Genomic DNA, 25715 nt, shown 5'->3' on the forward strand with positions numbered 1-25715 from the left:
CGATATCAAATCTTATTGTTGACAACAACGAGGGGTATAATAGGCAGAATTCAGTATCTATATGTACGAAGGAACGTTATTTCGGCATCTAGAATTGCCTCCCGCCGCCTCGCATTGCCGCAATTTTGCCCGTGCATTCCTGCCGGGTGATATCGCATAAACCCCGCCTGGATTAGAGGAGAAATGAGGTTTATCAACGTAATAATCGCTAATCTTAACTGTATGATCACGGAAATCAGGGCGGAGGGATTCCCTATCAACAAATCTCGTGATCTATACGTCGCCACCATTGCCGCCATGCCTGGAAGGTTAGGGCTCGGCATCCCTGCCCCAAAGTGATATAGTCCCCCTGATAGACCCCAAATCAATAGAAATAAACAAGTCAAACTGTCGCTGATATAACACACGCTGTTCTTATTATCATTTGTTTCTACATAATTCATCGTCATTATCTTTTATTTTGAAATTCTACCACATCATGGAAAAACAACAACCGCCACTCGGAGGTGTCAAAGTCGACCTAGGGAAGCTCAAGATCGAGTCTAACTCTGCCGCCCGCGATGTAGACTTCGGTCAGGTACTTGAGGTTGAGACTAATCCTGCATTGGAGAAAAAGGTCTTGAAGAAAATCGATCTCTTCCTGTGAGTATTTGTTCTCTTCGATGATGGCAAATATGCTGATTCCAACCTAAGAATTCCTCTCATGGGAGCATGCTACATGCTTCAGTATATTGATAAATTGGCCATCAGCCAAGCAACTCTTTTTAACCTTCGACAAGATTTGGTACGTTATATGTGGTTCGCTCATCTATTGCATTGCCTGGAAAACATACTAACGCTATCCCTCTACTAGAACCTGAAAGGCAGCGAATACAATTGGGCATCGGCCATCTTCTACTTTGGATACTTTGCATGGAGTTGGCCTAGCTCTTATCTGATTGTCAGACTTCCATTGGGGAAATACCTCAGCGTTGCAGTCTTTGTCTGGGGTGGAGTATTAATGTGCCATGCGGCCTGCACAAACTGGGGTGGGCTCATGGCAGCCCGATTCTTCTTGGGTGTCGGAGGTGTGTTAGGATATCCATCCCTTATCATGGTCTTGTATATCTAATGTAACATACAGAAGCTTCGATTGCCCCTGGCTTTGCTCTCATAACGGGCATGTTTTACACTCGAGCAGAGCAGCCAGCCAGACAAGCAGCCTGGTTCATTGGTAACTCTGTTGCTGTGCTTCTAGGAGGCTTGATTGCATATGGCATTGGTAATATTCACATTACCACTATTGCCCAATGGCAACTGTTGTTTCTTATTCTCGGCGCCGTCACCTCTGCCTACGCTTTTGTTCTATTTTTCGCACTGCCAGACTCGCCTGCCAAAGCAGTCTTCCTAAAACCGGATGAGCGTTCTGTTGCTGTGCATAGAACGTTGAAGAACAAAACAGGTGTGCTGGACACCGGCAATTTCAAATGGGGCCAGGTCTGGATGGCGATAAAAGATCTCCAAACTTGGTTTCTCGTGCTCTACACTCTTTGTGTCAACTTCTGCAATGGTGGTATCACCAGCTTCTCTGCCATTATCATTTCCGGGTTTGGATTTGGTCACCTCGAGGCCCTTCTTATTCAGATGCCAATTGGTGGTGCCCAGCTCGTCTTTCTCATTCTGACATCGGGTTTCGCTGCTATTGTTCCCAAGAGTCGGATTATCATGATGATCCTTAACACAGCAATCTCAGTGATTGGCATGCTTCTTATCTGGAAACTGGATGACACCAACCGAGCGGGCAAGATGACCGGGCTCTGCCTTGGCAGTGTATTTGCTGCTAATATTCCTCTGTCACTGAGTCTGATCAGTTCGAACGTGGCCGGATTTACAAAGAAGAGTACTGTGAGCTCTCTTATGTTTGCGGCATATTGTATTGGCAACATTGTGGGACCTCAATTCTTCATCCCATCAGAAGAGCCTTCATACCAAGTTAGTCATTATCATATCCGTTCAGTTATTCATGGCTAATAATGAAAAGACCGGAATCAAAGCAGCAATGGCAGGCCTTGCCTTTGGCATTTTCTTCCTGATTTGTCTATACGTCTTTTACATTTGGGAAAATCGCCGAAGGGATAGACTTTACGGTTCTCCTAGGGAGATGACCGAACGAGAAGAATTGCAGGACGAGCTTTCCAACAAGACTGACCATGAGATCGAGAGCTTCCGATATGTACTCTGATATAGCATGTAACCATAGTACTATCACAGTGTCTAATTCATGTCTTTTTAATTCAGTTTTACCTTAGCGCGTGAGACAACGTTTTACGACTTCTCCGCTTACTGAACGATGTAAAATCATATGGCCAGATTCATCAAGTATCAATATAATGACCATTGTGTCTACCAACAACAGCATATATACTAGAAAATCACAACGCATCGATATCGAGGAAAACATCACACTTTCATCCTGAACCGCAAAGATATGTATATCACCCCCAACCAGAAGCCTACGAAAGGACGTCATCGTAAAACCTTCATATTGCTTTCAATTTATCCATACAACCAAGCCACATTACAGTCTGCTACCAAATTGACCGGTGACTCGATAGGCATCATCAACGCCCCTACAACACATTTGTTTAGTGCATTGCCTTCTGGAGGCCCGCAGGTGTCAACCTACGTTTGGATTTTGAGGAAACCGGCAAAGAATTTGCTGATCTCCGTATAGTCACCCAAGCCCATAACCGCAGACACATCTGGGAGTCATTATCTGTTAGTTTATGAGCAGATTGGCAAAGGATGGCAAATCACTTACATTGATCAGGGCGAACAATGAGGATAGCACCTTGCGTCGGATCAATGCCAAGGAATTTGTATGCATGGCCGTGACCTTGATTGTAGCTTTCATCGTCATAATAAATCTTGTGCAGATCTGGAAAGTTATGTCAGTATGGAACGGCATAGTCGTGTCGTAAAAACCATAAGTTACCTCTTGTTTGATTCTCCCCAGATAGTGGATAGAAGCACTTGGGAATTTGCTCCAGTTCAACTTCATGACGCTTCCCATGGCCAATCACGATAGTCTCGATCAGGCTGTCAATGTCTTGGCTCTTAGGCGTGAATTTGTGAATTGGCCCCTCCTCTGAGCTAAGATAATCTCCAAACTAAAAGAAAGAAACATTAGATGGTGATCAACATTGGAACAAATGGGCAGACAAACTCTGTTCAGTTTTGATCGATTCTCTGGAACCACTAGATCACCGACAAAAGCCATGATGCGCCATCGGCCATCCGATTTGAGACACTTCATGAGTTGCAAGGGCTGAGAATCACAGAAGCGTACAACCTGTGCACTCGGCAGTCGCATGCCAACGGCCACATTTGAGGCGAGTTTCGCCGATTCCAATGCAGATGTGATAGGCGAGATATCATACTTTGCTGTCAAACCCGCTGTATACTTACCAGACTTGATAAAACCTTCTTGGAACTCGGCAGGCGAAGCTGCAGCTCCAGATGAGAACAGTTTGGAGAAATAGCGATCGAAGTTGATCAGATCAATGGCGACCTTTTGGCGTTCCAGGACATAAGTCTCCAGAAGTGAGGGAGTAGCGAGACCGGTGAGTATTTCGCCGAGCTTCCAGCCGATATTGTAGCCATCCTGAAGACTGACGTTCATGCCCTGTCCAGCCTTCGGAGAGTGGGTATGACAAGCATCACCTGCCAAAAAGACTCGGTTGTCCTTGTGGAAGAAATCGGCATGACGTTGACCAATTGCATACGCAGACCACCAAACAGTTTTCACGAACTCCACTTTGTATGGGTGGAAGATGCTTTGCGCTTGCGCCTGCAGATTCTCCAGGGTCACCTCTTTCGGGTTGGTTCCTGCGGCAAGTTCAATATAGAAGCGTGTGAGGTTGTCGCTATCGCCCTCGCGGGGGATGATCAGAATGTTTCCGGCCTGAGACCGGATAGTCGATTTCTTGCGGATATCAGGGAAGTCTGTTCGAGGAACCATGTCCATGACGCCCCAGACGGCATCACTGCTGTCTCCAATCATCTTGTACCCTAGGGCTTTACGGACAACACTGTGTGCCCCATCACAGGCCTAGAGGTGAATCAGAATGAGACTTGGATACAAATCAATGAGCACTTACAAGTGCATACTTCGCCGCAAAGGTTTCTGTCTTTCCATTCTTCTCTGCGGTGACTTTGATCGGATAAGCGTTATGGTCTGCAACAAGGGCGCTATTCACTTCAACACCGGTCACATTGTATCCGTAGTCGATTTGCTGATCGTTGTATTTCCGCATCAGCTCAATGAGAAGTCCGTTAATTCGGGCTTGGTTCAGAATAACATGAGGCTGATGCGATAGACCTGGCTGCGTATCCGCTGTTCGACCTGTCCGTTTGATGACACCAGCACCATTGTCGGCCCAGAAGTTGACTTCCAGGACATGGTAAGCCTCACGAAGAAGCTCTTCGCCGACCCCAAAGCTTTCAAAAATCTCAACGGTTCGACATTGCACGCCGTCCGCCTGGCCCATCTTCATAGGGCCATCACGCCGCTCCAATATCTTGCAGCGTACGCCATAACGTGCAAGCCAAGTAGCAGCACAGAGCCCAGCAGATCCGCTGCCACAAATAAGAACGTCGACTTTCTCCATGGTGTCAAACACGCAGAATAAGCCTGCATATACTCCGGGGGTCTTTTATGCGGTGTTCGGGATTAGACCCGTGAAGTTCGGAATACATCCCGGGCTCGGAACAGGACACGACCTCGGCCATTTGCCTCAAACTTTTCCTATGTTGAACCCGTTGTGGTAGTAATGGTATTCATTCATCCTACTTCATACATGACAATGCTTCTTCCCAAGAGGCGTATGCATCATTAAGTCTGGTCTAAATCATTATATAATGCTCCCTCCGAAATACCCGAACGCCAGCGCCGGTAACTCAGCTCATCTTACAAAAAGTACTCGCTGCGGCCTGGCCGCGAGGTTGGAACGTGCCGCTGATCATCACTAACTGCACTAAACAGTTTGAAGGTGGGCTTGAGGTCGTCTCCGATCTCACAGACCGAGGCCAAGTTACCACACCGGTAGCAGTAATTGGGCGCACTCCACACTGTCACGACGTTTTGGTTGTTAAAGTGGTATTTGTAGCCTTCGTTGACCAGTTGGTGTGCACGTGCGATCAACGAGAGGTCGTTGACATGGCAAAACTCGTCCGCGACTCTGTCTCCGAAGAGCCATCCTGAGTATCATTAGCCGTGCTCGCATCAAGGGACCATGTTGGATCTCACCTGCTCCTCGAGGGCTGACGGCCCAAGTCTCCACGTCATCTGGATCAGACCAAACCAGATCACAGAATGCACCTTCGTGAGGGATCTCCTGTGCGCGTGCTACCACACGAACCTGGTCTAGTGTCCGAATCTCAGGGCTCAGGCCACCATGAACACACAGTACCTTGCCGTCGATGATGGCGCCCAATGTCATGAAATCGAAGACCTGACAGCATGCCTTCCACACTGATGCACTGCCATATTTTTGGAAGCATTCTTCATAGAAACCGTAGACTTGGGTAATTTGTCGCGACTCATGGTTGCCGCGGACCAACGTAACTCGATCGGGGTATCTAGCAAAAATAGGTTAGCGACGTGCTATTATTGTTGCAGTTCCTAGGGTCGCTCACTTCGCCTTCAGACAGAGCAAAAGCGTTAAGGTCTCTAAACTGAAGTATCCACGGTCCACATAGTCTCCCAGGAACACAAAGTTCCGGTTGAGCTGAAGGTCTGCAGAAGTATCACTGGCCGATCGACTTCGGGCGCCCGTCTCTTCCTCGTCCTTGGAGTTCACGCTAGGGCCACGGAGCTTCTTGCGAATCTTGGGGTCTCTGATGCTGGATGGGGGTTCGATATCGGCGGAAGTAATAACGGAGGGAGAGGTTTTCGGGGACTCCAGTTCAGTGCCATCAGGCATGCCACCAGAGACACGAAATAGTTCGAGCAGATCGTAGAATTGACCGTGGATGTCACCACAGACCGTGACCGGTGTCGAGACTGGTTGGATATTGGATTCTGCACATTGTCAGTATGAGAAGACGAGGCCACAGACCGATCCTGCTTACCCTCCATCATGTATTCCTTGACGATCTCACAGAGCTGCTTCATGTGTGGTTCTGAGAGATACTTGCAGTCCTTGGCTGCCTCCAGCCACTCATCAGGGCCGGCATTGCGCTTCAGCTTAGCTGGTCCTGGCTGAGGGATCTTGCTATCAGGCATGGCAGGGAATGAAAGATAAAAAGGAGGGAATGCGTGAAAGATGCTCCGAAGCAGAGTGTGTTTCCCCGCAAGATGCGTATTTCGCTGTTGGCCGCCTTCGCCCGCCGAACTGCCGCTACCACTTGACCCGTTCGACTTCTCTCAGTCAACTGTCCACCTGGACAGCTTCACATATGTCTATGTTATCTGTTGACCACCTAATCAGATCATTTCTTAGTTGTGGTTAGTCCCGATATTCCCGTTGAACAACCTGGCACATGGCTCAACGGTCGCTGGATGAATCTGTGCGTGACTATGCCCGTGAAGTTTCACTCATACTGGGAATACAATCAGATTACACTACAGGGAATGGAGGTAGATATGTTCAAGGGGTGGTCATCAACGACATTCAGTCATTTCCCTATATACTCTTTTGCAGGGACAAAATATATCTACATAGAAATTATATAAATGCAATCAACCATCAATCTTAGCCAGGAACTCCGTCACAACGTCGGCAAAGGCCTGAGGCTGTTCCACCATAGGCAAGTGGCCGGCACGGTCGATGATCTTGAGCTCAGCACCACCCTTCAAATCGGTGGCCATCTTCTGCATAGTCTGAGGGAGGACACCGTCGTTGGCTCCAGCAACAAACAAACCAGGCACAGTGGCAGAAGCCATACGCTCGCGGATATCGTAGGCGCAGAGGGCCTGCACACTGTGGGCGAAGCCCTTCAGGCTGTTGGTGCGCACCGCCTCCTTGACCGGGGCGAGAACCTCAGGCTGGGTCTCGTAGGACTCGGGCACGAACCAGCGGCGAGTTGTGACCTCGGCCAGCTCCTCGCCCACAATGGGCTCCTTGGTTTCAGGGTCCACAGAGCCCTCCTTCTCACAGATGGCGACACGGTCACCCCAGGCCTTGCGGTTGGACTCGGGGGCGGAAGAGTTGGTGTCGCAGGCGATGAAGGCTCCAACGCGCTCGGGGTGGAGGAGGGAGGTGTTGAGAACGGTGACACCACCCAGGCTGACACCGATCAAACGGGCGGCCTTGGGAGGTACACGCAGGGCCTCCAGCAAGGTGGCGAGGTCAGAGGCCAGCACATCAATGTTCACGGGCTGCTCGCCGCTTGCAGAGCGGCGGCCACGGGTGAGATAGCGCACGACGCGGTAGCGCTGGTTCTGCTTCTGGGCGAAGAAGGCATCTACGAACCGGTCCCAAATGTTCCAGTTGACCAGGATGGAATTGCTCAGCACCACTACGGGTGCGTAGGGGTCGGTGCTACCCTCCAGACGGTAAGGAATCTCGACACCATCAGCCGTGGTGACGAAGGACTCGACAGCCGGGCGGGTAGGCGATGGGAATGTACGAGTGCGACCATCGTTGGAGTTCCAGGGTCCAACGACATCCGAGGCGGCCAATGAGGTCAGCTCACGGGGAGCAGGGCCAAAGGTATAGTACCACTCATACACACGGCGGTTCTTGGAGGTCACCACGTCGCTCATCAGGCGAGCTCCCCAGGGAGTGCTCATGGCAGCTTTGTGGGCATCGCCTCCGAGACCGTTGACTGGGGCATACTCGTGGAGGACAAGGTGTTCACGCGGGGCAGCTGAATCAATAGCTGCAGTAACAAAGCGGCGACTCCGACGCCATCCAGGCACTCGAGAGAGCATGTCAAAGTGTTCCTCCCGATACCATTTCTCCAGATCAGCTTCCTTGGTGGGGTCAGTGGCAACTCGGACGGCGACGAGAACGCTGCCCCGGGTCTCGGCATCTGTGTCGGCTTGGTCCTCCAGCGGACGGAAGTTGGGGCTGCTGCGCTCATCCACCAGATCGTATAGCAGACGACCCACGTCAATCTGTGCCATGGTCTTCTTCTCGCGCTCTGTCTTAATTAGATCAGTGCGCAGCGACAAGTAAGTCTCGCGGGTCAATTCGTCCATGTCGGTGATATCGTACAGAGCCACATACTCGGGCTGCTCGCCATCGGTCGCACGGAAACGGAAGCCATTGGTGACGAAGGGCAGACGCAGACGCAGAGGGCCATGTTCGTTGTTGTACCAGTCGTGGAATTGAGTGTCTGGCAGCGAGCCCTTGGGCTGCATGGTGACGTAGAGGAGACCGGGAGTAGGCATGATGAGGGATGTGCAACTCAAGAGTTGAGTTAGTCAAGAATCAAGAGTCAAGAATCAAGCAGGAAGCAAGGATCCAAGACCGAAGTCTCATATAGACAGAGCTTCGGCATTCGATTTGCCCCTTCCGGATGAAAGCAAAGCACAACCGAACTCGACTGCCGATGTTCCCCACGCTATACTTCACTACTCTACTATACATTGCGCACACTACACTCTACTCTACACTCTATACACTATGCTACCCTCTATAGCTCTATACAACGTCTTCTATTTTGGCATCTACATGTTTATCATTATCATTTAATCGTACCAGATCGCGTTCATACCAAACCCTTGCTCCGGAATATCCACACGCGCCACGCGTGCGAGCTTCTCGTCGCGCCAGCGGTACATCTCCACGAATCCGAGTTGGTCATCGCATAGCGCCAACCACTCGTCGCTGAAGTCGCAAGGGCTGACAGCGTTGGAGTGGCCGCCACTGGTTGACGTGGGGTTGATAAACAGCTGGCGCTCGATCTCGCCGTGCGGGCCAAGCTTGAACGCGGTGATGTAGCCGGTCACGTCAAAATGGTTGGATCGGGTGGTCGCAAAGAGGTATTCTCCGCTCTTGGTGCAGAAGGTGACATCGCCACGGTACTTGTTGCGCGGGGGAAGGCCTATTGGGTTAACACAGTCGCGAGTGGGAACGGTCGCATCACTCACCAGAGGGCAGCAGAGGGTACGTGATATGAGTGAACACCGGCTTGTGGGTGCGCTCATCGATCACGTACACGGCCAATCGATTACCGGCCTCCATCAGCGCGTACAGATACTTGCCGCTGGGATGCATCTCGACCCAGCGAGGGTGATCACCGGGTTCGGGGGCCTCCAGGCAGTCCACAAGCGTCAATTCACCCGTCTGGGGGTCCTTGAGATGCGTCCAGATCTTGTTGGCCGACAAATCGGCCGAGTACAGGTAGGTCTCTGTCGGGTCGAACACCATGCCGTGAATACCGGTCTTGGGGTCATATTCGTAGTTCTGTACATTGCTATCCAGAGCTCCGTCGGGCTTGACGGAAAACACGTTACCGTAGCCGGCGTAGTTGTAGAAGGGGTTGCCGTAGACATTATAGGGGGGCTTGTGGGCAGCGAGGACGAAGATGGCACGGGTGTTGGTCTCGCTGCTGGGGGCGAGAGCTGCTCAAGGTCAGCGGGGGATCTGCAAGGGACTCTTGAAACGTACGGTGGCCAGCAACGGGGTGCGACACTTGATGAACAATCTCAGTCGGGCTGTTGACGGCGAAGCTGTTCCACTTCTTCATAGCGGCACCATAGATGGCCTTCTTGTCGTGAGAGAAGGTCATCCATGAGATTGGCTCAGCTTCGGGGATGTCGGTCTTCTTGACCAGCTCCAGAGTGAGGGCTTCATCATCGAATTGCACCGTATATATGCGACCGGGCTTGGTCCAAGTACCGACCATCAGATGGTGCTTCATATTGGCGATTGAGGTAGAGAATGTTCGACGAGGAATGGCAAATGCCGAGGCGAGTGGACGAAGCATGCGGTTGAAAAGAAGCGAAATTATCCGCATGCGGGGAGCTGTGTCGGCATCGGGGGGCGGCACCGGGAGTGTGTTTTACTCACTGCCGACCACGTAGTTCGACTCCCATTAATGACATTGCCTAGGCGTCAGCGTCGGCCTTGATTCTGCTAGTTTCCATAGCAGAATAGTCTGGGGTAATTGGAGTCTGCATATCCTATATGTGACACTCAAAGGGACTAGATATAACTGAGGAAGTAGAGATCTTATAGTAGACCTAAGCAATAACAGAATTGACATACGCTTTCTCTGTTACAATCCGTCATTGTACATGTTACCCCTTAAACTGTCTGTAAGAATATACAGCAGTCCTGTCTATACATGCACTTCTGCCCACATAGTTCGGCCCCGGAGAAACCCTCCCCCACACCGGGTAATACCTTTCCCCCATATACACCCGCTCGGTTATGACATCGACAAGATGCCGTAACTGAACATGCACATTTCCCGCAGGTTAACTCTTAGACATACTGTCGAGATTGATCCATTCTGTGCTCCTGTTGCTTTCTCTAAGCATACACGTACCGGCCCTATCAATCAAATTCGCACCATGCGCTTGCCCTACGCCCCTTCCACCCCGCCTGCCGATGCCTCGGCCGACACCGTTGATACCTATGCCCGCATCGCTGCGCGTAGAAATCCTCGACCATTGATTCCGCTTGACCTATCCCTCCTCCATAGCCCACCTGTTGCTGATGGCTGGAACAGCTTTATTGGAGCTATCCGCTCCCGTACCCTCGTTGATTCTGGTGTCATGGAGCTGGCGGTTTGCCGGGTCGCTGTGCTTAACAATGCTACCTATGAATGGAATGCCCACGCCCCACTAGCTCTTAAGGGTGGCATCAAGCCCGCTGAATTGCAGGCTGCTCGCACATTACCTTCCACCGCCACGGGGGATGTTGCTGAGCTCGAGAAGAGCGCGCTTACTCCGCAACAACGGGCCGTTTTACGCTATACCGACCAAATGACTCAGACTATCACTGTGGAAGATGAGGTTTTCGCTGAATTGAAGACAGTCGGATTTGATGATCGTGAGATTGTGGAGCTTACCACTGGTATCGCTGGGTACAACTGTGTCAGCCGATTCTTGGTTGCGTTAGACGTGGGTGAGAACAATGCCCGCCAGATGAAGAGTGTGGATGAATTGGTCGCTGCCTTGCAATAAATGAGACCATATATCTAGCATACGCCCGGAGAAACCATTTCCTGTTTTCGGAAATGATTATGGCCCTCCAAGTACATTGCACACGCAAGAGGAGATTCTTCTCCTGGTGATAAAGGTATCCACGCCCACCGCGCTCTATCAAGTTAATTGAATTCCCACCGCAAGTCGAATTGTCAGGAGGATCGACCAATTGTGCAGATTGGAGTACTGGCATGGCATGATTGCCTCAGGGATCGGGCCTCCTTTGTTTGCTTGTCCTAGTCCATAGCCCTATTTTGTCTGGTGCTCCTCCATAGAGTATTATCATCCTCTTCTCCCTCTCCCCTCCGTAAGAAAGCTCTGTCCATCAAGTACCTGACATCATGTTGGGCGGAACGGCGGAGCCTTGGCCTGCCGCCCCGCCAAACAATATTGGTCAGCTTTTCCTGACCGCCAAGCAAATTCTGGTCCCTTCATCGCGAACCCATTACTTTATTATTGTCATGTTCGAGGATGACAAGAATACACACGAAGCTTAAAGGGGCCCCCGACTATGACGACCCTGAATTCTGGGATACTCGCTTTGCGACAGGCTGTGATGTGGGTGAATGGTTGAACTCTGGTGAAGCGCTTCTAGATGCAGTCCTATCAGACCTAGAAAACCGGCCTAACATCCAGAAGGACATGATCATGACCCCACGTGTCTTGCACCTTGGTCCTGGCGTCTCACAACTTGGAAATAAGCTACGGGATCGATGTATCGAGCGAAAGTGGCAGGGCAATGGCATCGTGGTAAGTTGTCCTCTGTCTATTGTGTTGTTATACTTGACTAATTATCCATCGCAATCTATCGCAGAATGCTGACTTTTCTACTGAAGCTGTCCGTCGTGGTCAAGAGTTGGAGACCAAGAAGGAACCGACACATGCCATGCACTGGCTACATGTTGATTTACGGTCCTGGAATGATGTCTCTACTCTAACTGAATTCGCGCCATTCGATGTGATTCTCGACAAAAGCACCAGCGACGCTCTAGCCACTTCCGAAGATCATCACTTATCACGTCATGACCTTTTGACTAGCTGCCCAGCTGTTCAAAAAATGCTGTTAATGAACCCTACCATCACGCTGAGGCCCGTGGAGCTATTGGCCTTACAACTTTCTCCTTTGACCAAGAAGGGCTCGACATGGATTGCCCTCTCATATTCAAGCATACGCTTTGATGGACTTCATCATCTAGCAGACCACTGGACCCTCCGGGCGCGTATCCCATTAAAGGCACCTGCTGGTCCCGTTGCCACTTCGGTTTATGCGCCAGAAGTGTTCCACTGGATGTACATTCTGGAGCGGCGATGATCCTGGCCGCGAGATGTCTCACCTCTACTTGACGGGTCATTGGGAATATGTCCTGCTTGAGCCGGGATGATGCATTCATGCTGCTAAACCGGTGATTTGTGACATCCGACAGAGGTGCATCGATAGCCTAGAAACTCGATGAATATATGCATATTCACTCATTCAGATTTGGCAACTACGGAACATGAAAATCTGGCGATATTACTCCGAAGTAGATCTACGCTCTCAAACTGCCTGGCCTCTACGAGCTTTCTCCAGCTAGGCAAGAAATTCCACCATGACTTCAAATTCCCATTGACGTAACTACAACTTCAACCCATGACATCAATTCGACCCCTTTAGCATAATATCCGCAACACACCGGCGAAATTGATCCCAAATACCTATCGCGGGCAGCCTCTTTCGACCCCCGCGGATGTAATACACTGGCGATCAGCATCCAAGGTAGATTGCTATAGTCTCGTTAGTTTTCGCCTCCCCGGAGAAGTCTGTGATCGAGAAACTCACCGTTCGCGTACAGCGCATAAGAGTCCGCATTCAACACCGCGTTGCTGCTAGAGAGGGCAGTAGCAGCAGAATATCCGTATCCCAAGTCGTCAGTTCCCGGGCTGTAGACACCTGGGGCGTGGGTGAACTCATGCAAGGTTGTGGTGGCCTGGTCCTGTGCGTGACAGCTACTTGCCAAAGCCGGCAGGTAGGAATAGTAGATATCGCAATTGGCGATGACGTTCTGAGACGGAAGTGTGTAGGCGAGGACATTAGTCTCACAGTACCCGTACACATCCGTGCAATAATATTTAGTCGAGCCCGAAGAAGTGGAAGCAGCCTCCTTGGCGACAGCCTTCAATCGAGCGGCCACGACCTGGCGAGTGGCGGTGGAGGTTGTCTTGAAGTACTCGCTGAACTTGGAGGCAGAGCCAGAGAGCGCAGCAGAGGCGGCAGCATTTGCCAATGACACGGTGTTGCTCAGGGCTTTGTCCAGTGCCGCCTTCTTGCTAGAGCTGCTGCAGCTTTCGGACGTGCGTCGATTGAGAGGCTTGATAGCTTTCAAAACACGAGATGCCTTGACACCATCTACCTCGATTTTGAGATCATTCGAGCGGTAAGGCAGATATCCTGTGACTGTACCATTGGTGACGATAGGCACAAGGCCACTCGACCGCAATGTCAGTGGGCCTCCAGCTGATAGGTCACTGGTAGTCGCAATGTCGAACTCATCCTCAAAGGTCTCTCCTACCGCAAGCGAGGTAAGGGCCTCCGAGGTGAGACCCTCAAGCTTGAAACGGCGCTTGATTCCTTCGAAGGTAACCTCCTCATCTATTCGAAGTTAGCATTGGAGGTAGGTCCGCTCAGAGTCTTAGCATACCATTTTGAAAAACGTCGACCTTCTTCACGGGTGCACTATCCCGGAAAAAGTTCAGATGAACAAAGGTCACATCTTCCTTGCCAGAATTCTTCACCACGGCCTTGATGCGGGTATCACTGACTTGAGTCAATGCGACATCAAGCACAGATGCTCCATCAGCTTCGACTGGTAAGCTGTGCACGTATTGGGCGAGGCCCAGGAGAGCAGTGGACAGTGTAGCGAAACGCATGGCGAGTTTCAATGTATGATGACCTGTGATTGCGTTTCGATGCTTGGATATCTTCATTCACGTCGTGGGGACCGGATACTTATAGCTGGATGGGTATTGATTGCGACACTCTGAATGTCTGCCGATTATCTCAATGATCGTGATCGCCCATCGCCATTGCGGAGAAAGAAGGTGGTATTCCATAGCATTGAGCAGCCATGACAACTCGTGGCTGACCCTGTATAGGACGAAGGAGCCACGAAGGAGGCTTCTAACTGGTCGTAGATTCTTCAAGATAGCTACCTCTCTGCAGATCTCCTATTTACTGTCTTCTTGGCCCGGCGGAATCCCGTACCTCCAATAGACGCTGCACAGCAACTTGTATATCGAGATTGAGGGGAAGTACATGAAACTCGGTCGGTAGTAGGTAGTTGCATTTGACATTGTCTGAGGAAGAGCAGGTGAATCCATAAGACCGCTGATTGTCCAATGCCAATAGAGTATATACAAATCCCTCTCTCTATTCAGTATACAAATCAGTTGCCCTAGGTTTATACAGCGGTATCTACCGACCACAAAAAGAGCTCACTGGAGGCCTGAACAGAGACATTAATACTAGATAAGACCATTATTCCGACAAGATAGCAGAAAAAGCATGTTAATCTCGCAGGACATTGCTAAACCATTATCATGTTTTGTTACATCCCCTCTTCGTTATATGGCGCCAAGCCATTGACCCTGCATTTATCGCCGGACTCCGGTGCCAAGATACCACCCAAGACGGCGCCGGAGACTTGACTGCAGACAGAATGCTTAGACTCAGCCATTAGAAAGCTCGGTCAGATAACTGTTTAGAGCAAACAGTGGCTTGGCTTTTAAGCGTGTCGAGGAACCCCACACATTGTGCCGCGGAGGCCAAGCCTTAGAGAGACGGGAGTGACACGGAGGCCGGGAAGATGGGGCAGAGATGACCCTGACGAGAAGACTCGGCGTGGGACGTCTATTTTATTGGTTAAATATAATTCTGCAGGGACATACGGGAGGTTACTCCCTATGAATGCACAAGTCAAGGCTCGGCCTGGGAACAATTATCTTCTTTCACTCTTCTTTCTTTCGTGAAATAACAGCCTCATCTTAATTGTTATTTACCAAAGTTGTGAGAAATCCACAGTTTGCTCATTTCCCTCCTTTGTGCGGCAGAAACTCCACGTGCGAAACATGGACTCAGGCTTGAGTCTGCAGGTCACATTGACGTCTCAGGTCCCAATCATCGGGGCACAGCAACCGCCCGCTATTCATATCACAGCATCAGTCCACAATGCCGCGGACTTTCCCGTTACCTTTCTCAGATGGGCTACCCCGTTAGACCCCCAAGCCGGCGTGCTAGGGATCTTTGAGGTTCGGGACATAGCAACGCATCGGACAATGCCCGTTCCTATCATAAAGATATCACGCAAACTCCCTGCCTCTAGGGATGATTTAGTGGAAATACTTCCACGCCAAACCCTGCAAACTACAATCAATTTGCCTACAATGACACTTGATAAGGGAAATGAATATTCTATTCGTGCACGAGGAGTTTGGCACGCTGTGTGGCCTACCGAGTCAGTGAATGTCACCACATCGCAGCTGGAGGATATTAAGGGAGCAAGTCGTGGGGAATTTCTTTCGAATGAATCACATGTGAGGATCCAGTAATGAATGTATTCTGAGTTGGATCTCACCATTGAGAGTAGCATTGATGAAATGTTACTTGACCTTGTCCCACCATATCCGTCATAATGCAATTGAACAAGTGGCAACTGTTCTTGATATGGCTCTTTTACATGAGGCCTGCATGACTTTTCACGTCACTGTTCCTTTCTGTCACACACCGTATAACCCCACAGAAGTGATGCCACCTTTCTCGATAGGTAGATGACACTAGGTATGAGTTTTATTGTGGCCTGAATCTACTGCTATATACCATATTATCTGGCGTGCTGGATTTTGTTCGTAGTTCCTTTTTTGCATGCAACAACAGCCAAACGTACCCTTCATTTCGATTTACCCGCAGATCTCGTGGGAGTAAAATGAAGCAGCATAACATAAATCCAAAAGAAGATGCCAAGATGGTATTTGAAGTTCTCAAAAAAGGTGGAATTGCAATCATTCCGGCTGATGTCGGCTATGGAATTGTCGCGATCGACCCCGAGGCCTTGACCCGGATTTTCCTCACCAAGCAACGTCAACCAAACAAGCGACACGCGATGATAGGCAGCTACGCTCTCCATTGTGCCCTTCATGTACTTTCGCCAACCGAGAGAAGTATGGTCAAACTCTTGAGCGTAGATTTAGATGTCCCCATTGGAGTCGTTGCCCCATACCAGTCTGATCATCCCATTATACGAAAGATCCCTGCCGAAACGTTGGCACAGTGTGTCGTTGCGGGAACTATTGCAATGCTGGTCAATGGTGGTGCATTACAGGAAGAACTATCTCGACTGGCCACCACAGAGGAACTCCCTTTGATGGGGTCATCGGCGAACATGACGGGAAAAGGAACAAAGTCTGAAGTCGAAAGCATTGAACCAGAGATTTTGAGTGTCGCGGACATTATTATTGACTACGGGAAGCAAAAGTTCCACCACCCTCGTCTCTCCTCTACCATGATTAATTTCACAACATGTACGGTTTTGCGATATGGTGCTTGCTATGACGTGCTACAGGATGCTCTATGGCGATTTTACGGGGTCAGAATACCTGATGACCCCGGAAAGTCAGTTTTGCCATCTGGCCATAGGGTCGACAAGACAGATACATTCAACTATCATGGGTCATCGGCCCTCGGATATCCTTTCTCAAGCTCACCACGCGGGAGGCCCTGAGAAATAATTCAGTTGCTCTCACATCACGAATAATGTTGTCCGATATGATTTGGCCGATTATTGTACTGTAAGCCATGGAGAGCACCCTTGGACGCTTGCTTAAGGTCGATTTCAATAACTATTCGTTGGCGCTTGTTTCGATCCGCAATACTGGCATGGTGGTACCTCAAAATCGTGTTAGTTTGATGTCGTTAAATACTGAACCATTAATTCACGATTTATACGAGATAACGATGACTGAAATCTTAAGATTATGTTGGTCTTGTAAGAAAACGAATAATGGCCCCAGTCGCTCAATTCGCGCCTTTCAGATATTAGAGATAGATGAATATGAGTCCTGGAAATATCAAGAGACGCGTCTATTTTTTGACCGAGAGTTGGTAAACTGATCGATAGAAGGCATTTGGCTTGTGCCCGAGGACAAATACGTGTAAAGGTTTTTGTAAGAGAATATCCGAGGGACGTTGATTTCGCGACTAAGAATGACAAATCACTTGGGCAGATAGAGGCTTACAATAAAGAGATGATGCATTCTTGATCAGTATATATGGTCTACAGTCAAGCTCAATGCTATACATGTTCTAATTACATCGAGCCAGAGTGGCCGGCACTTTACTGAAAATAGGTTTTCATTTTTCTAGCAAAACTCTCCATCATCCCTATGCCATGATAGCTTGCTTAATCACCACAAACCTCTAGCAAACCAGTTTGCTTCCTCTCCGTGTGTGAATTTAGATGTATTCAATAGTGACACTGTTGCCGGACACCGAAGACGATGTCAGAACCGAGTTGCTCTGTTTGATGTTGATGATTGTAGCACCAGAGGGTCCAACGGTACTTTTACCGCTCGTGGCTTCGGCATTTTCGAATGTCACAGTACCGAAGTTGGCAAAAGGCACCAAAGAACTGTTACTTTCGAAGTCCTCCACGATCCATTCAGCATTGTACTCGCAGAGATCACCGTCAACACCACCGGTGAAACTATGGGTGACAGATTTTCCAGTGGACACATTCTCCACGGTGGCAGTACCAGTGGTCTTGGAGGAAGCATCGACGGTAATTTTAATCACATTTCCAGCCGAGATTGAGATGCCAGAAAAGTCATAGGCGTAGTCAGGATACCATTCGTACCACGCATCGTATGACACGGTACTGCCTTGGATGCAAAAGTCAATCCCAGTCTGCAAAATGGCCGTGGAGCAGGTGTCGCCATCGATTCCGACCCACGCAGAGGCACAGTACTGAGTGCTTGAGGAGGCACCAGTAGGAAGTTTGGGTCTCGGGACTGTAAATTCCGCAGTCACAGACGTATATCCGGTGCCAATCAACACAGCGCCGGCCCAGTTGGTGCTATACTCTGCTTGAGATGTCTCATTCAAGTGTAGCACTTCAGATGTGCCTGGCTTGTAGGGTGGATGACTGGAACGACCCGCAGCTCTGGCAACTCGGCGACTTTCCTGGCGTGCTTGGCGTTGCGAGGTGAGAGGTGCTGCAACTACAGACGTTGCGAGCAGGGCTGTACCGACAATGGATGCTGAGATCTTCATGGTGATGGTTATATCTTTAACTTGAAGTAGATCGAGCGAGGCGCTGCATAAAAAGCAGGCAATTGAGAAAGAATTTACTGGTGAGATGATCAATCTTCGAGCGGACACAATGTTCTTTTTATACTTCTCCCCTTCTTCTAGGATATGGTAATCACTTCGTTTGAAACCAATGGGATAAAAGCCCTTCATGCGATATTAAGACTCATCCAACTCACCAGGATACCGGAAGCCCAGAGTTTCTTGCCAATGCAACATCGCCATTTCCAGATAATAGGAATCACGGATTCGGACGATCTGTCACCGTCGGAGACCGAGATATCACTCTAAGAACAACTGTATAATATAAGCCAATTTATGCACGGGTAAACTATTTCTGCAAAGCTTAATCCAAGAAAGCCAGGTCTGCATAGGTTCTTGGAAGCGCTAGGCATCTAGTCACGCAACACACAGTTCGGATTTCGCTAGGATAATCTTTCAGTAACTTGAAACTATTCGCCGGTTGAGAAATTACACTAGGCGAAGATAACAAGCAACTATTCTAGGTGCTAGCCTCTGAAAATAATTTCTCAGTCAGTAAAGTAAATAAAAGTTATCTTCACCTATTTTAGAATGGACCTTGACTGTCTATAGCTTTCATAGAATAGACCAGTGTAAATAAAAGTCCATGTTCCTTTGATACATTCAAGCCAGCAGGTGCTTAAGGCTCACAGGTCTTCGGCATAACCTGGCCAGTACCTAGTAATTCGTCTGGCAGTATGTATGTAAATTTGCATAATATCGGATTCCCGACGGAGTCTAGGTGAGTGATAAGGTGGTGACACCAAGACCTTGAGGTGAAGAGGTGCTACGGTCAACGAACAGTGTGACCATTGGATCTAACAAGCCACAGTTTTCCAATCTGGAAACGATCGACTGCTGCAAAAGGGGCAGTAAATGAATGCCGATAAGCCATGCACTCTCGATGTGACTGTGGCTTGCATGTCAGTGCATCCTAACCAACTGTATCCCAATTAATCACGGGTCTTTCAGTGATAAGCTTACCAAGCCTTTGACAAGCAATTGTACCCAAGAGCAAGAATTCGCGCATGAAGACAACGCCGCCAATGTTATTGTCCGGTTCTCGGGCTACGGGAGATGAGTAGATAGCAAAAAACAATATCTCAGCAACTAAATAATTACCCAAAGCGATCCGCTATCCAATATTTTAAAAAGAATCAATACCCCGCCTCGGGCGCGTGAAAAGTGGTGAGGAATTCGTTCGGGGTAGCGAATCCACACTAACTCGATTCGAGGACCACCTCCGATTTGAAACGGAATCAAGCGGATGGATACCGGGATTCTTCAGTTTAACAACAAATCACGTCCCAGAGTCGATATGTTGGTGGGCCTGCTGTATTGGACAGACCGGGATATTGAAATCCCAACGTTGAAACTACCGTAAGCTGAATTAGACATTATCGAGGATAAACCGAGGAGAACAACCAGTCAATGTTTATACAAAGGGCATACGTTTCGTGTTAAAATGACTCGTTGTATTCCCGGAGTGCTCGAAGCACCAGAAAAACCACAGACCAAAGTCTCACTGGAAATACTTATTGTGTTGGCGGAAATGGCACGCTCGCGCCACTCATGGCAACTTGGGAGTTTCTGTGTCTTTTATTTCTGGTACCTGAGTACCTTTATTATGATGCTAATCAAAAGCTGACTTCAACGACCCAAAGGCTTTCAATTGTTCTCGCATAGAAATGCCCACAGAAATTCAAAAGTAACAGAAAAGGAGGTTGATAATAAGTGACTGTTGGAGGAGATATTATTAAGCTCGTAGGGTTCATAGCCGTTTGTCGCCATGCGAGCGAAATGTCCTAGTGCAAGAACGAAATTTTGGTTACTCGATGGAAATCCGCCATTAGTAGCCGACCAGACAGCATTACTCGATCAAAATGTGTGACAGGTCAGACTATAAGAACAAAGAATGCGCCAATTACTCGATGAATATATAGATATAAACCTGACCTCAGAGTTGATCTAGGGTCACAATGTTTTCCGCGGGAAGTAAATAAAACTTGGCCGGCTCCCACTACGCACCACTACGCACGACTGGCTACCCTAAACCCAGTCGAAAGGGGAGAGGCTTACCCGCAACGAAAAGACAATAACTCGACAAGAATACATATTTAAGGATCGTATAATTAACCCATTCGTCATTTAGCACATGAGACAATGTCGAGATATCAAATATGTATGCTGGGAAAATCATAAATACACTCTATGCCTCATCGTAAAACTTATATCGCTGTATAATATTCGTTTCAATCTGCAATATTGTCCAGCCATAGAAATTGGGGCATACCAACGATGCCGGGTTGATGGTAGTCCTATAGTCCCGCTTCAGACATCTTCCACTTTCTTCTCCTCCGCGTCTGACATGTGATGCGGTTCGTAGGGAATTTCATTCCATCTGTCGCTTGTCGCTGGAATAGGGAATAGGCTGGCGAGAATCCAGTACACTGCCCCGGAGGCAATAAACCCCGAAAAATAGTTGATATCATAAACGTATTTTGCTCCAACGGGGACATCGACCCCGACAGCACCCGCAAAGCCAACAATATTGATCAGAATGCCGCACAGATAGGCGGCATATCCATGCCATGAGATTCCGAAGTTACCGTAATATGGGCCATCTTTGCGAGCGCTATACAAAGCTTGGATATCAAGATATCCTTTGCGTACTAGATAATAGTCGCTTGCCATGACCCCTGCAATCGCAGAAAGAAAGACCGAGTACGCGGAGAGATAGAGCGTGAACTGGCTGGAAGATGCAACCAGAGTCCACTGTGAAGATAAATGAGCATTACAGGCCCCAATCAAACATAGCGAGTACTTACAGGACACATCGCAAGCCCAATAGCCGCGCATAGGTATCCGCCACGTCGGATTGTGCAAAATCGAGGTAAGAGGGCAGTGAGGTTAGTACCTGCTGATACCGAGTTTGCAGCAATATTTGTCCCCAGCTGCGCTAGAGCAAAGCCTGCCGCAATGACGAAGATTCCAAACCTCTCTGCGGAGCTTGCTCCTTCTAGGAACATCCCAAGGAGCGTCAAAGGGTTCCAGACGGCTTGACCAAAAATAACACTTGAGGAAGAGGAAACGATGATGCCGATAAAGGAGGTGACGGCAAAGCCAACAGGGATTGTCACCAGCTGTGGCCATAGCGAATCCTTAGGATCGCGGGCATATCGCGTAAAGTCTGGGTTGTTGATGACAAGGGCAGCAAAGTTTGCAATGCAGTTCATGATACTCTTCACAAACGCCCAAGCTAAAACGCTGCCTTGTACGGTGTTCGGTTGGGTTATGATTGGACCAAGTCCATGAGCGCGGGCAATAGCCCATCCAAAGAATGCGATAGCGCAAGCTGGCGAGAAATATGCTTTGACCGTGAAAAGATGCCTGATCTTATAAATGGGAAACCAAAGAGCCGGTAAAGACATCAGCCAAAAAATTAGAAAGCTCACAAACTGTTTTGTAGTAACCCCCGCAGACACAGGGATTGAATTAGGCAATTTGTTGTAGCTGGGCCATATGGCTCCAATCATCAACGTTACGCATTCACCTGAGTAAAATATGATTAAATAAAAGGTCAGAATTATCCTCAGGTCCTATCTTACCTCCTAAATAAGTCTATAAAGACAATCAGCCAGTCTAGAACGCACAAATAGAGCGGACTCACATACCTGTACACCGTACCAAATAACGGCCATTGCGGCCCGGTTGACGATTGGCCAAAATGACCCCCAGATGCCAAATGAAGCTCGATTGGTCACCGCAAATGGAATGCGATAGACAGCGGCGATACGTCCAATAAGACAGACGAAAAGAGCCGAAATTGTGTAACCTATCCAGACGCATAACCATGATTGCCACCAAGAAAGGCCATCTACTATCATCGAGGAGGATATCATCCAGGTGTTCTGACAAAAAAGGTCAGATAAGATCGGCGTAATGAACAAGTACTCAAAAATATAAAAATAAAAATGAAAATAAAGAAGGAAAAACAGAACATGCGGCTATAGACTGTATGAAGACCTGTCAATGCGCACTTACCACGTTCAAGGAATCCGCAATCCAGAATGCAACAAAATTCAGCCACCCCCACTGGCGACGTTCTGGCTCAACTGTAGGTAGGATACAAAATGCTGGTGTCAGCGTGATGTCAAGTTACGGATCAGAGGTGCGACTAGTTTGGAACACGACAGAGTTTGGAGCTTTGCAATTGGCAATGACGAATCAATGGACTTGACAAGGTAAAATCTTGTTATGTTGCTGAGATTAGTCTCACCTGGCCGAAGATCATCATTTGTCAACATGAGCTGCGCCGTTGATAGCCCAGGATCTATAGGCACCTGGGCCTTTCCGAGCCAGTACCTCAATTGAGAGAAGGCCATGTTTATGGCAAACAGTTTTGTCTGGGGTATTAGAATCTTCAAGCACGAATACTCGAGCAAAGGAAAAATGTATCCGGCCAGACACGAAATATGATATATGGCAACAAAGGCCGTTTTATATGTGCGTTAGACGGGAATTGCCCCTCGGCAGAGCAAATCGCAATCTATAGAATATAGAAAACCTATAGCAGTTTGCCGACGGGCAGGGTATAACCCCGCATTCTGCCGATCACTCTGTTTCCAGCCGGGAAGCATCTACAATTGACTTGGACTCTGAGTTCTCCACGGCCGATAATCGCTGTTGATTTTATGTAATATTTTATTACCCCACGACGAGATCGGCCTGGTCTGGAGTCTTGAAGATTGTTGCTCGTTTGGACGTGCTCGCTAGTGTCCAAACTAGCACCGCTTGAATGGACTGCTGTAGTGCACGCTTCTGAACATGAATGATTTACAAAAGTATTTTGACATAGATTAAAAATAGAAGCCAATTTACAGAGCGCTTCAAATCCATCACTGACATTGGGTATATAAAAGAGCTAGTAAATCCAAATCGCAGAATGTCCGCTGTGATCTTTGTACCTGACTAGGAACATAGCTCAAAAATACCTGAAAATGAGAGATCACGCAGATATATGGTGCTTTATTGAAAACATGCAAATACATATCAAGTCTCAGCAATTTTAATAGTTGGTTAGTCAAAGCGATATAAAAAACAATTTATCATGAGACGTTCAAATATGCCAGGACCGTACGTATGTTTCTATCTGTCTATTGATTCATCCTTTCAATGAGCTTCCCCCCGGTGATATTATGGCTTTCATCTTTTCCACCTCATCCTTAGAGACTAATTCGTTCGAGTTCAAAAGGGCAGCAGAGTGAAATGCGGAAGCACCTGTCACTCTATGAAGCATGTGGATGTTCGATGATCTCACTCCCCCACCAACAATAATTTCTGGAGCACGATCGCGTTGTTGGGTGCTGCCTTTTCCCTTTGGATAATTCCAGGCCACCAGACTTGCTAACTTATTAGCACACTCGGCTGCTTTGCTTCCCGATGGGCCTCCGTTCGTTAGGATCGATGCAAACCCACAATCTATGATGTCCGCCAAAGCGATCGGCCAGTGAAGTTCGGGGATAACATCAAACGCGCGATGAAATGTGCAAGGGCGACCTTCAGCTAATCGTACAAGCTCTTTATTTCTGGATACATCAATCCAATGTTCCGCTCCATCGCAAGCCTTGTGAGGAAATCGGTTCAAAATCCCGAAGACGAATCCATCAGCTCCGTGGGCTTTCAAATTATTCAGTGTTATCTTCATTATCTCAAACTCGAATTCTTTATAAAAGAAATTTTCCGCGTGTGGCCGAATCATCGCGTAAACAGGAATTGTTATTTGAGACTTGATTTGTTCGAGGGTTGCAGTGTTAGGTGACAGGCCACCAGAATTGTAATCTTTGCATAGTCTTGATCACGATTAGTCAAATTGAGGCACGGGCACGAATAAGTAAAAGTGAAGCATAGACTCCTTTTCGGGGTGGACCTCGAATACTCACTCTATGCGATCTGCGCCGCCATCCGCAGCAGCCAACGCCGATTCGTAGTTGAAACAGGCTATTTCGAGGTGGCTATATGAGCTACGTGGACTCATGATGAAAACACGTTTGATATTCAAAGTGGTCAGTGGCACGGAGGAAGGTGCTCAAGGCGGGGAACCGCGGAAAAAAATGGTCCGGACTGGCCCGCGTATTGCATACAGTATGGCATTAAGAGGGCTTTGCCGCTCGCCGTATGTCTTTCAGGTATTACCGCGAGTTTGAATGCTGGTAATGGTCGAAAGCATCCTCTATCTTGTTTTCTTGTTAACCATCTTATCTTCAATTACGTCCTGAATGACACCTGATCCATCAGCACACCACCTTGCCAATCTTCTATGATTAACAGGTCTTTTACCTTCAGTGTGTCTCATTTGACCGATAGATCTCAGAACTACTGAAAGCCTCAATGTCCAAGCTTGATAAGTAGGACATATAAATCGCCTTAAGCAGCAGCGCCAGCGACTGTTATCAGACGCGTGACTTGGCTTTCGTGTCCACTAATTTCCCTGGCCAACATGTTGCACGACACGTGGGCTCGCGGATAAGTGGGTATGATGCAACTACTTCTCGCAATACTTATGGACATTTCGAAAGATGGTATGCTTGAGCTGAAGGCACACTACATTGTAGCGGTGTATGTAGACGGGAATTGGCAACGAGTGAGATCTTGTCCAGCACTTCCCATATCATTCATTCAATCTGTAGGATGCGGTAGTATCGCTAGTATTCCGGTAGTGCGGAAAATATCCCAGCCAATAGTTTTCCTTTTTTTGGCATGGCATCCTCGGGACCTTGAACTATTGTATAGAAACTCCTCTGCAGGGCACATTGGTAAGCAACGTGAGTTGGTGCAGTTATCACCAAATGTGTAGTGTAACATTTGACTTTGAATATATAAAGCTCAACACTATAACTAGTCCTATTCGTTGAAATTGACATGATATCGCTTGTTTTTCGTGACAATAAGCACAATGGGAAATTTGAAGCCATCTAGTCAGGATTTGATAGACGCCCGTCTCCAACAGTTTAGCAAAGACCCCCATGGCCGTGAGAAAAAAGCATTCCAATAACAGTACGGTTCTTTATGCCGAATACCTACTAGATTAAGATGCTTTGTTTATCTTCGCGCAGGAATCAGAAACTAGATTATTCGAGGGTTCGGCTTAGAACAGATTTCCTTAACAGCAAGATTTATCAAGTCCCAATTTTATTGAATCTCGAGAGGTAGGGG

General features: G+C 48.4%; 12 protein-coding genes across 12 annotated transcripts; 5 read left to right on the plus strand and 7 right to left on the minus strand.

Annotated features, from left to right (window-relative positions):
• Positions 1-478: 478 nt before the first annotated feature.
• On the plus strand, positions 479-2221 carry PENARI_c011G08630 (uncharacterized protein; the record flags this gene model as incomplete). The annotated part of the gene is made up of 5 exons (XM_022632683.1): positions 479-642; positions 694-784; positions 854-1067; positions 1124-1971; positions 2021-2221. The coding sequence occupies 5 exons, from the start codon at positions 479-481 to the stop codon at positions 2219-2221; spliced, it is 1518 nt and encodes a 505-aa protein (XP_022487549.1).
• A 336-nt stretch (positions 2222-2557) lies between these two features.
• On the minus strand, positions 2558-4649 carry PENARI_c011G08935 (putative phenol 2-monooxygenase; the record flags this gene model as incomplete). The annotated part of the gene is made up of 6 exons (XM_022632693.1): positions 2558-2609; positions 2666-2741; positions 2801-2917; positions 2975-3149; positions 3206-4090; positions 4140-4649. The coding sequence occupies 6 exons, from the start codon at positions 4647-4649 to the stop codon at positions 2558-2560; spliced, it is 1815 nt and encodes a 604-aa protein (XP_022487638.1).
• A 299-nt stretch (positions 4650-4948) lies between these two features.
• Positions 4949-6265, minus strand: sitA (TOR signaling pathway phosphatase SitA; the record flags this gene model as incomplete). The annotated part of the gene is made up of 4 exons (XM_022632470.1): positions 4949-5238; positions 5288-5619; positions 5677-6061; positions 6112-6265. The coding sequence occupies 4 exons, from the start codon at positions 6263-6265 to the stop codon at positions 4949-4951; spliced, it is 1161 nt and encodes a 386-aa protein (XP_022487623.1).
• A 456-nt stretch (positions 6266-6721) lies between these two features.
• On the minus strand, positions 6722-8377 carry PENARI_c011G07855 (putative alpha/beta hydrolase; the record flags this gene model as incomplete). Its single annotated transcript, XM_022632662.1, has 1 exon — positions 6722-8377. One exon carries the CDS (start codon positions 8375-8377, stop codon positions 6722-6724), a length of 1656 nt encoding a protein of 551 aa, XP_022487532.1.
• Positions 8378-8677: 300 nt separating this feature from the next.
• Positions 8678-9948, minus strand: PENARI_c011G05022 (lactonase family protein; the record flags this gene model as incomplete). The annotated part of the gene is made up of 3 exons (XM_022632588.1): positions 8678-9033; positions 9080-9553; positions 9600-9948. 3 exons carry the CDS (start codon positions 9946-9948, stop codon positions 8678-8680), a joined length of 1179 nt encoding a protein of 392 aa, XP_022487493.1.
• A 445-nt stretch (positions 9949-10393) lies between these two features.
• PENARI_c011G04406 (carboxymuconolactone decarboxylase family protein) lies at positions 10394-11122 on the plus strand (the record flags this gene model as incomplete). Its single annotated transcript, XM_022632572.1, has 1 exon — positions 10394-11122. One exon carries the CDS (start codon positions 10394-10396, stop codon positions 11120-11122), a length of 729 nt encoding a protein of 242 aa, XP_022487462.1.
• Positions 11123-11484: 362 nt separating this feature from the next.
• Positions 11485-12455, plus strand: PENARI_c011G09982 (uncharacterized protein; the record flags this gene model as incomplete). The annotated part of the gene is made up of 3 exons (XM_022632719.1): positions 11485-11536; positions 11643-11893; positions 11958-12455. 3 exons carry the CDS (start codon positions 11485-11487, stop codon positions 12453-12455), a joined length of 801 nt encoding a protein of 266 aa, XP_022487547.1.
• A 432-nt stretch (positions 12456-12887) lies between these two features.
• On the minus strand, positions 12888-14050 carry mep20 (uncharacterized protein; the record flags this gene model as incomplete). Its single annotated transcript, XM_022632755.1, has 3 exons — positions 12888-12907; positions 12963-13772; positions 13822-14050. The coding sequence occupies 3 exons, from the start codon at positions 14048-14050 to the stop codon at positions 12888-12890; spliced, it is 1059 nt and encodes a 352-aa protein (XP_022487413.1).
• A 114-nt stretch (positions 14051-14164) lies between these two features.
• Positions 14165-14314, plus strand: PENARI_c011G05921 (uncharacterized protein; the record flags this gene model as incomplete). The annotated part of the gene is made up of 2 exons (XM_022632613.1): positions 14165-14221; positions 14276-14314. The coding sequence occupies 2 exons, from the start codon at positions 14165-14167 to the stop codon at positions 14312-14314; spliced, it is 96 nt and encodes a 31-aa protein (XP_022487464.1).
• Positions 14315-16140: 1826 nt separating this feature from the next.
• PENARI_c011G01076 (uncharacterized protein) lies at positions 16141-16896 on the plus strand (the record flags this gene model as incomplete). Its single annotated transcript, XM_022632491.1, has 1 exon — positions 16141-16896. The coding sequence occupies one exon, from the start codon at positions 16141-16143 to the stop codon at positions 16894-16896; it is 756 nt and encodes a 251-aa protein (XP_022487499.1).
• Positions 16897-17627: 731 nt separating this feature from the next.
• Positions 17628-18443, minus strand: PENARI_c011G06459 (A4/G1 family peptidase; the record flags this gene model as incomplete). The annotated part of the gene is made up of 1 exon (XM_022632627.1): positions 17628-18443. One exon carries the CDS (start codon positions 18441-18443, stop codon positions 17628-17630), a length of 816 nt encoding a protein of 271 aa, XP_022487592.1.
• A 2388-nt stretch (positions 18444-20831) lies between these two features.
• PENARI_c011G02634 (uncharacterized protein) lies at positions 20832-22201 on the minus strand (the record flags this gene model as incomplete). The annotated part of the gene is made up of 4 exons (XM_022632532.1): positions 20832-21275; positions 21329-21855; positions 22109-22121; positions 22175-22201. The coding sequence occupies 4 exons, from the start codon at positions 22199-22201 to the stop codon at positions 20832-20834; spliced, it is 1011 nt and encodes a 336-aa protein (XP_022487471.1).
• Between the last annotated feature and the right edge of the window lie 3514 nt (positions 22202-25715).

The sequence above is a fragment of the Penicillium arizonense genome (genome assembly GCF_001773325.1).
Source record: "Penicillium arizonense strain CBS 141311 chromosome Unknown PENARI_contig011, whole genome shotgun sequence".
In the NCBI taxonomy this organism is placed as follows: Eukaryota; Fungi; Ascomycota; class Eurotiomycetes; order Eurotiales; family Aspergillaceae; genus Penicillium; species Penicillium arizonense.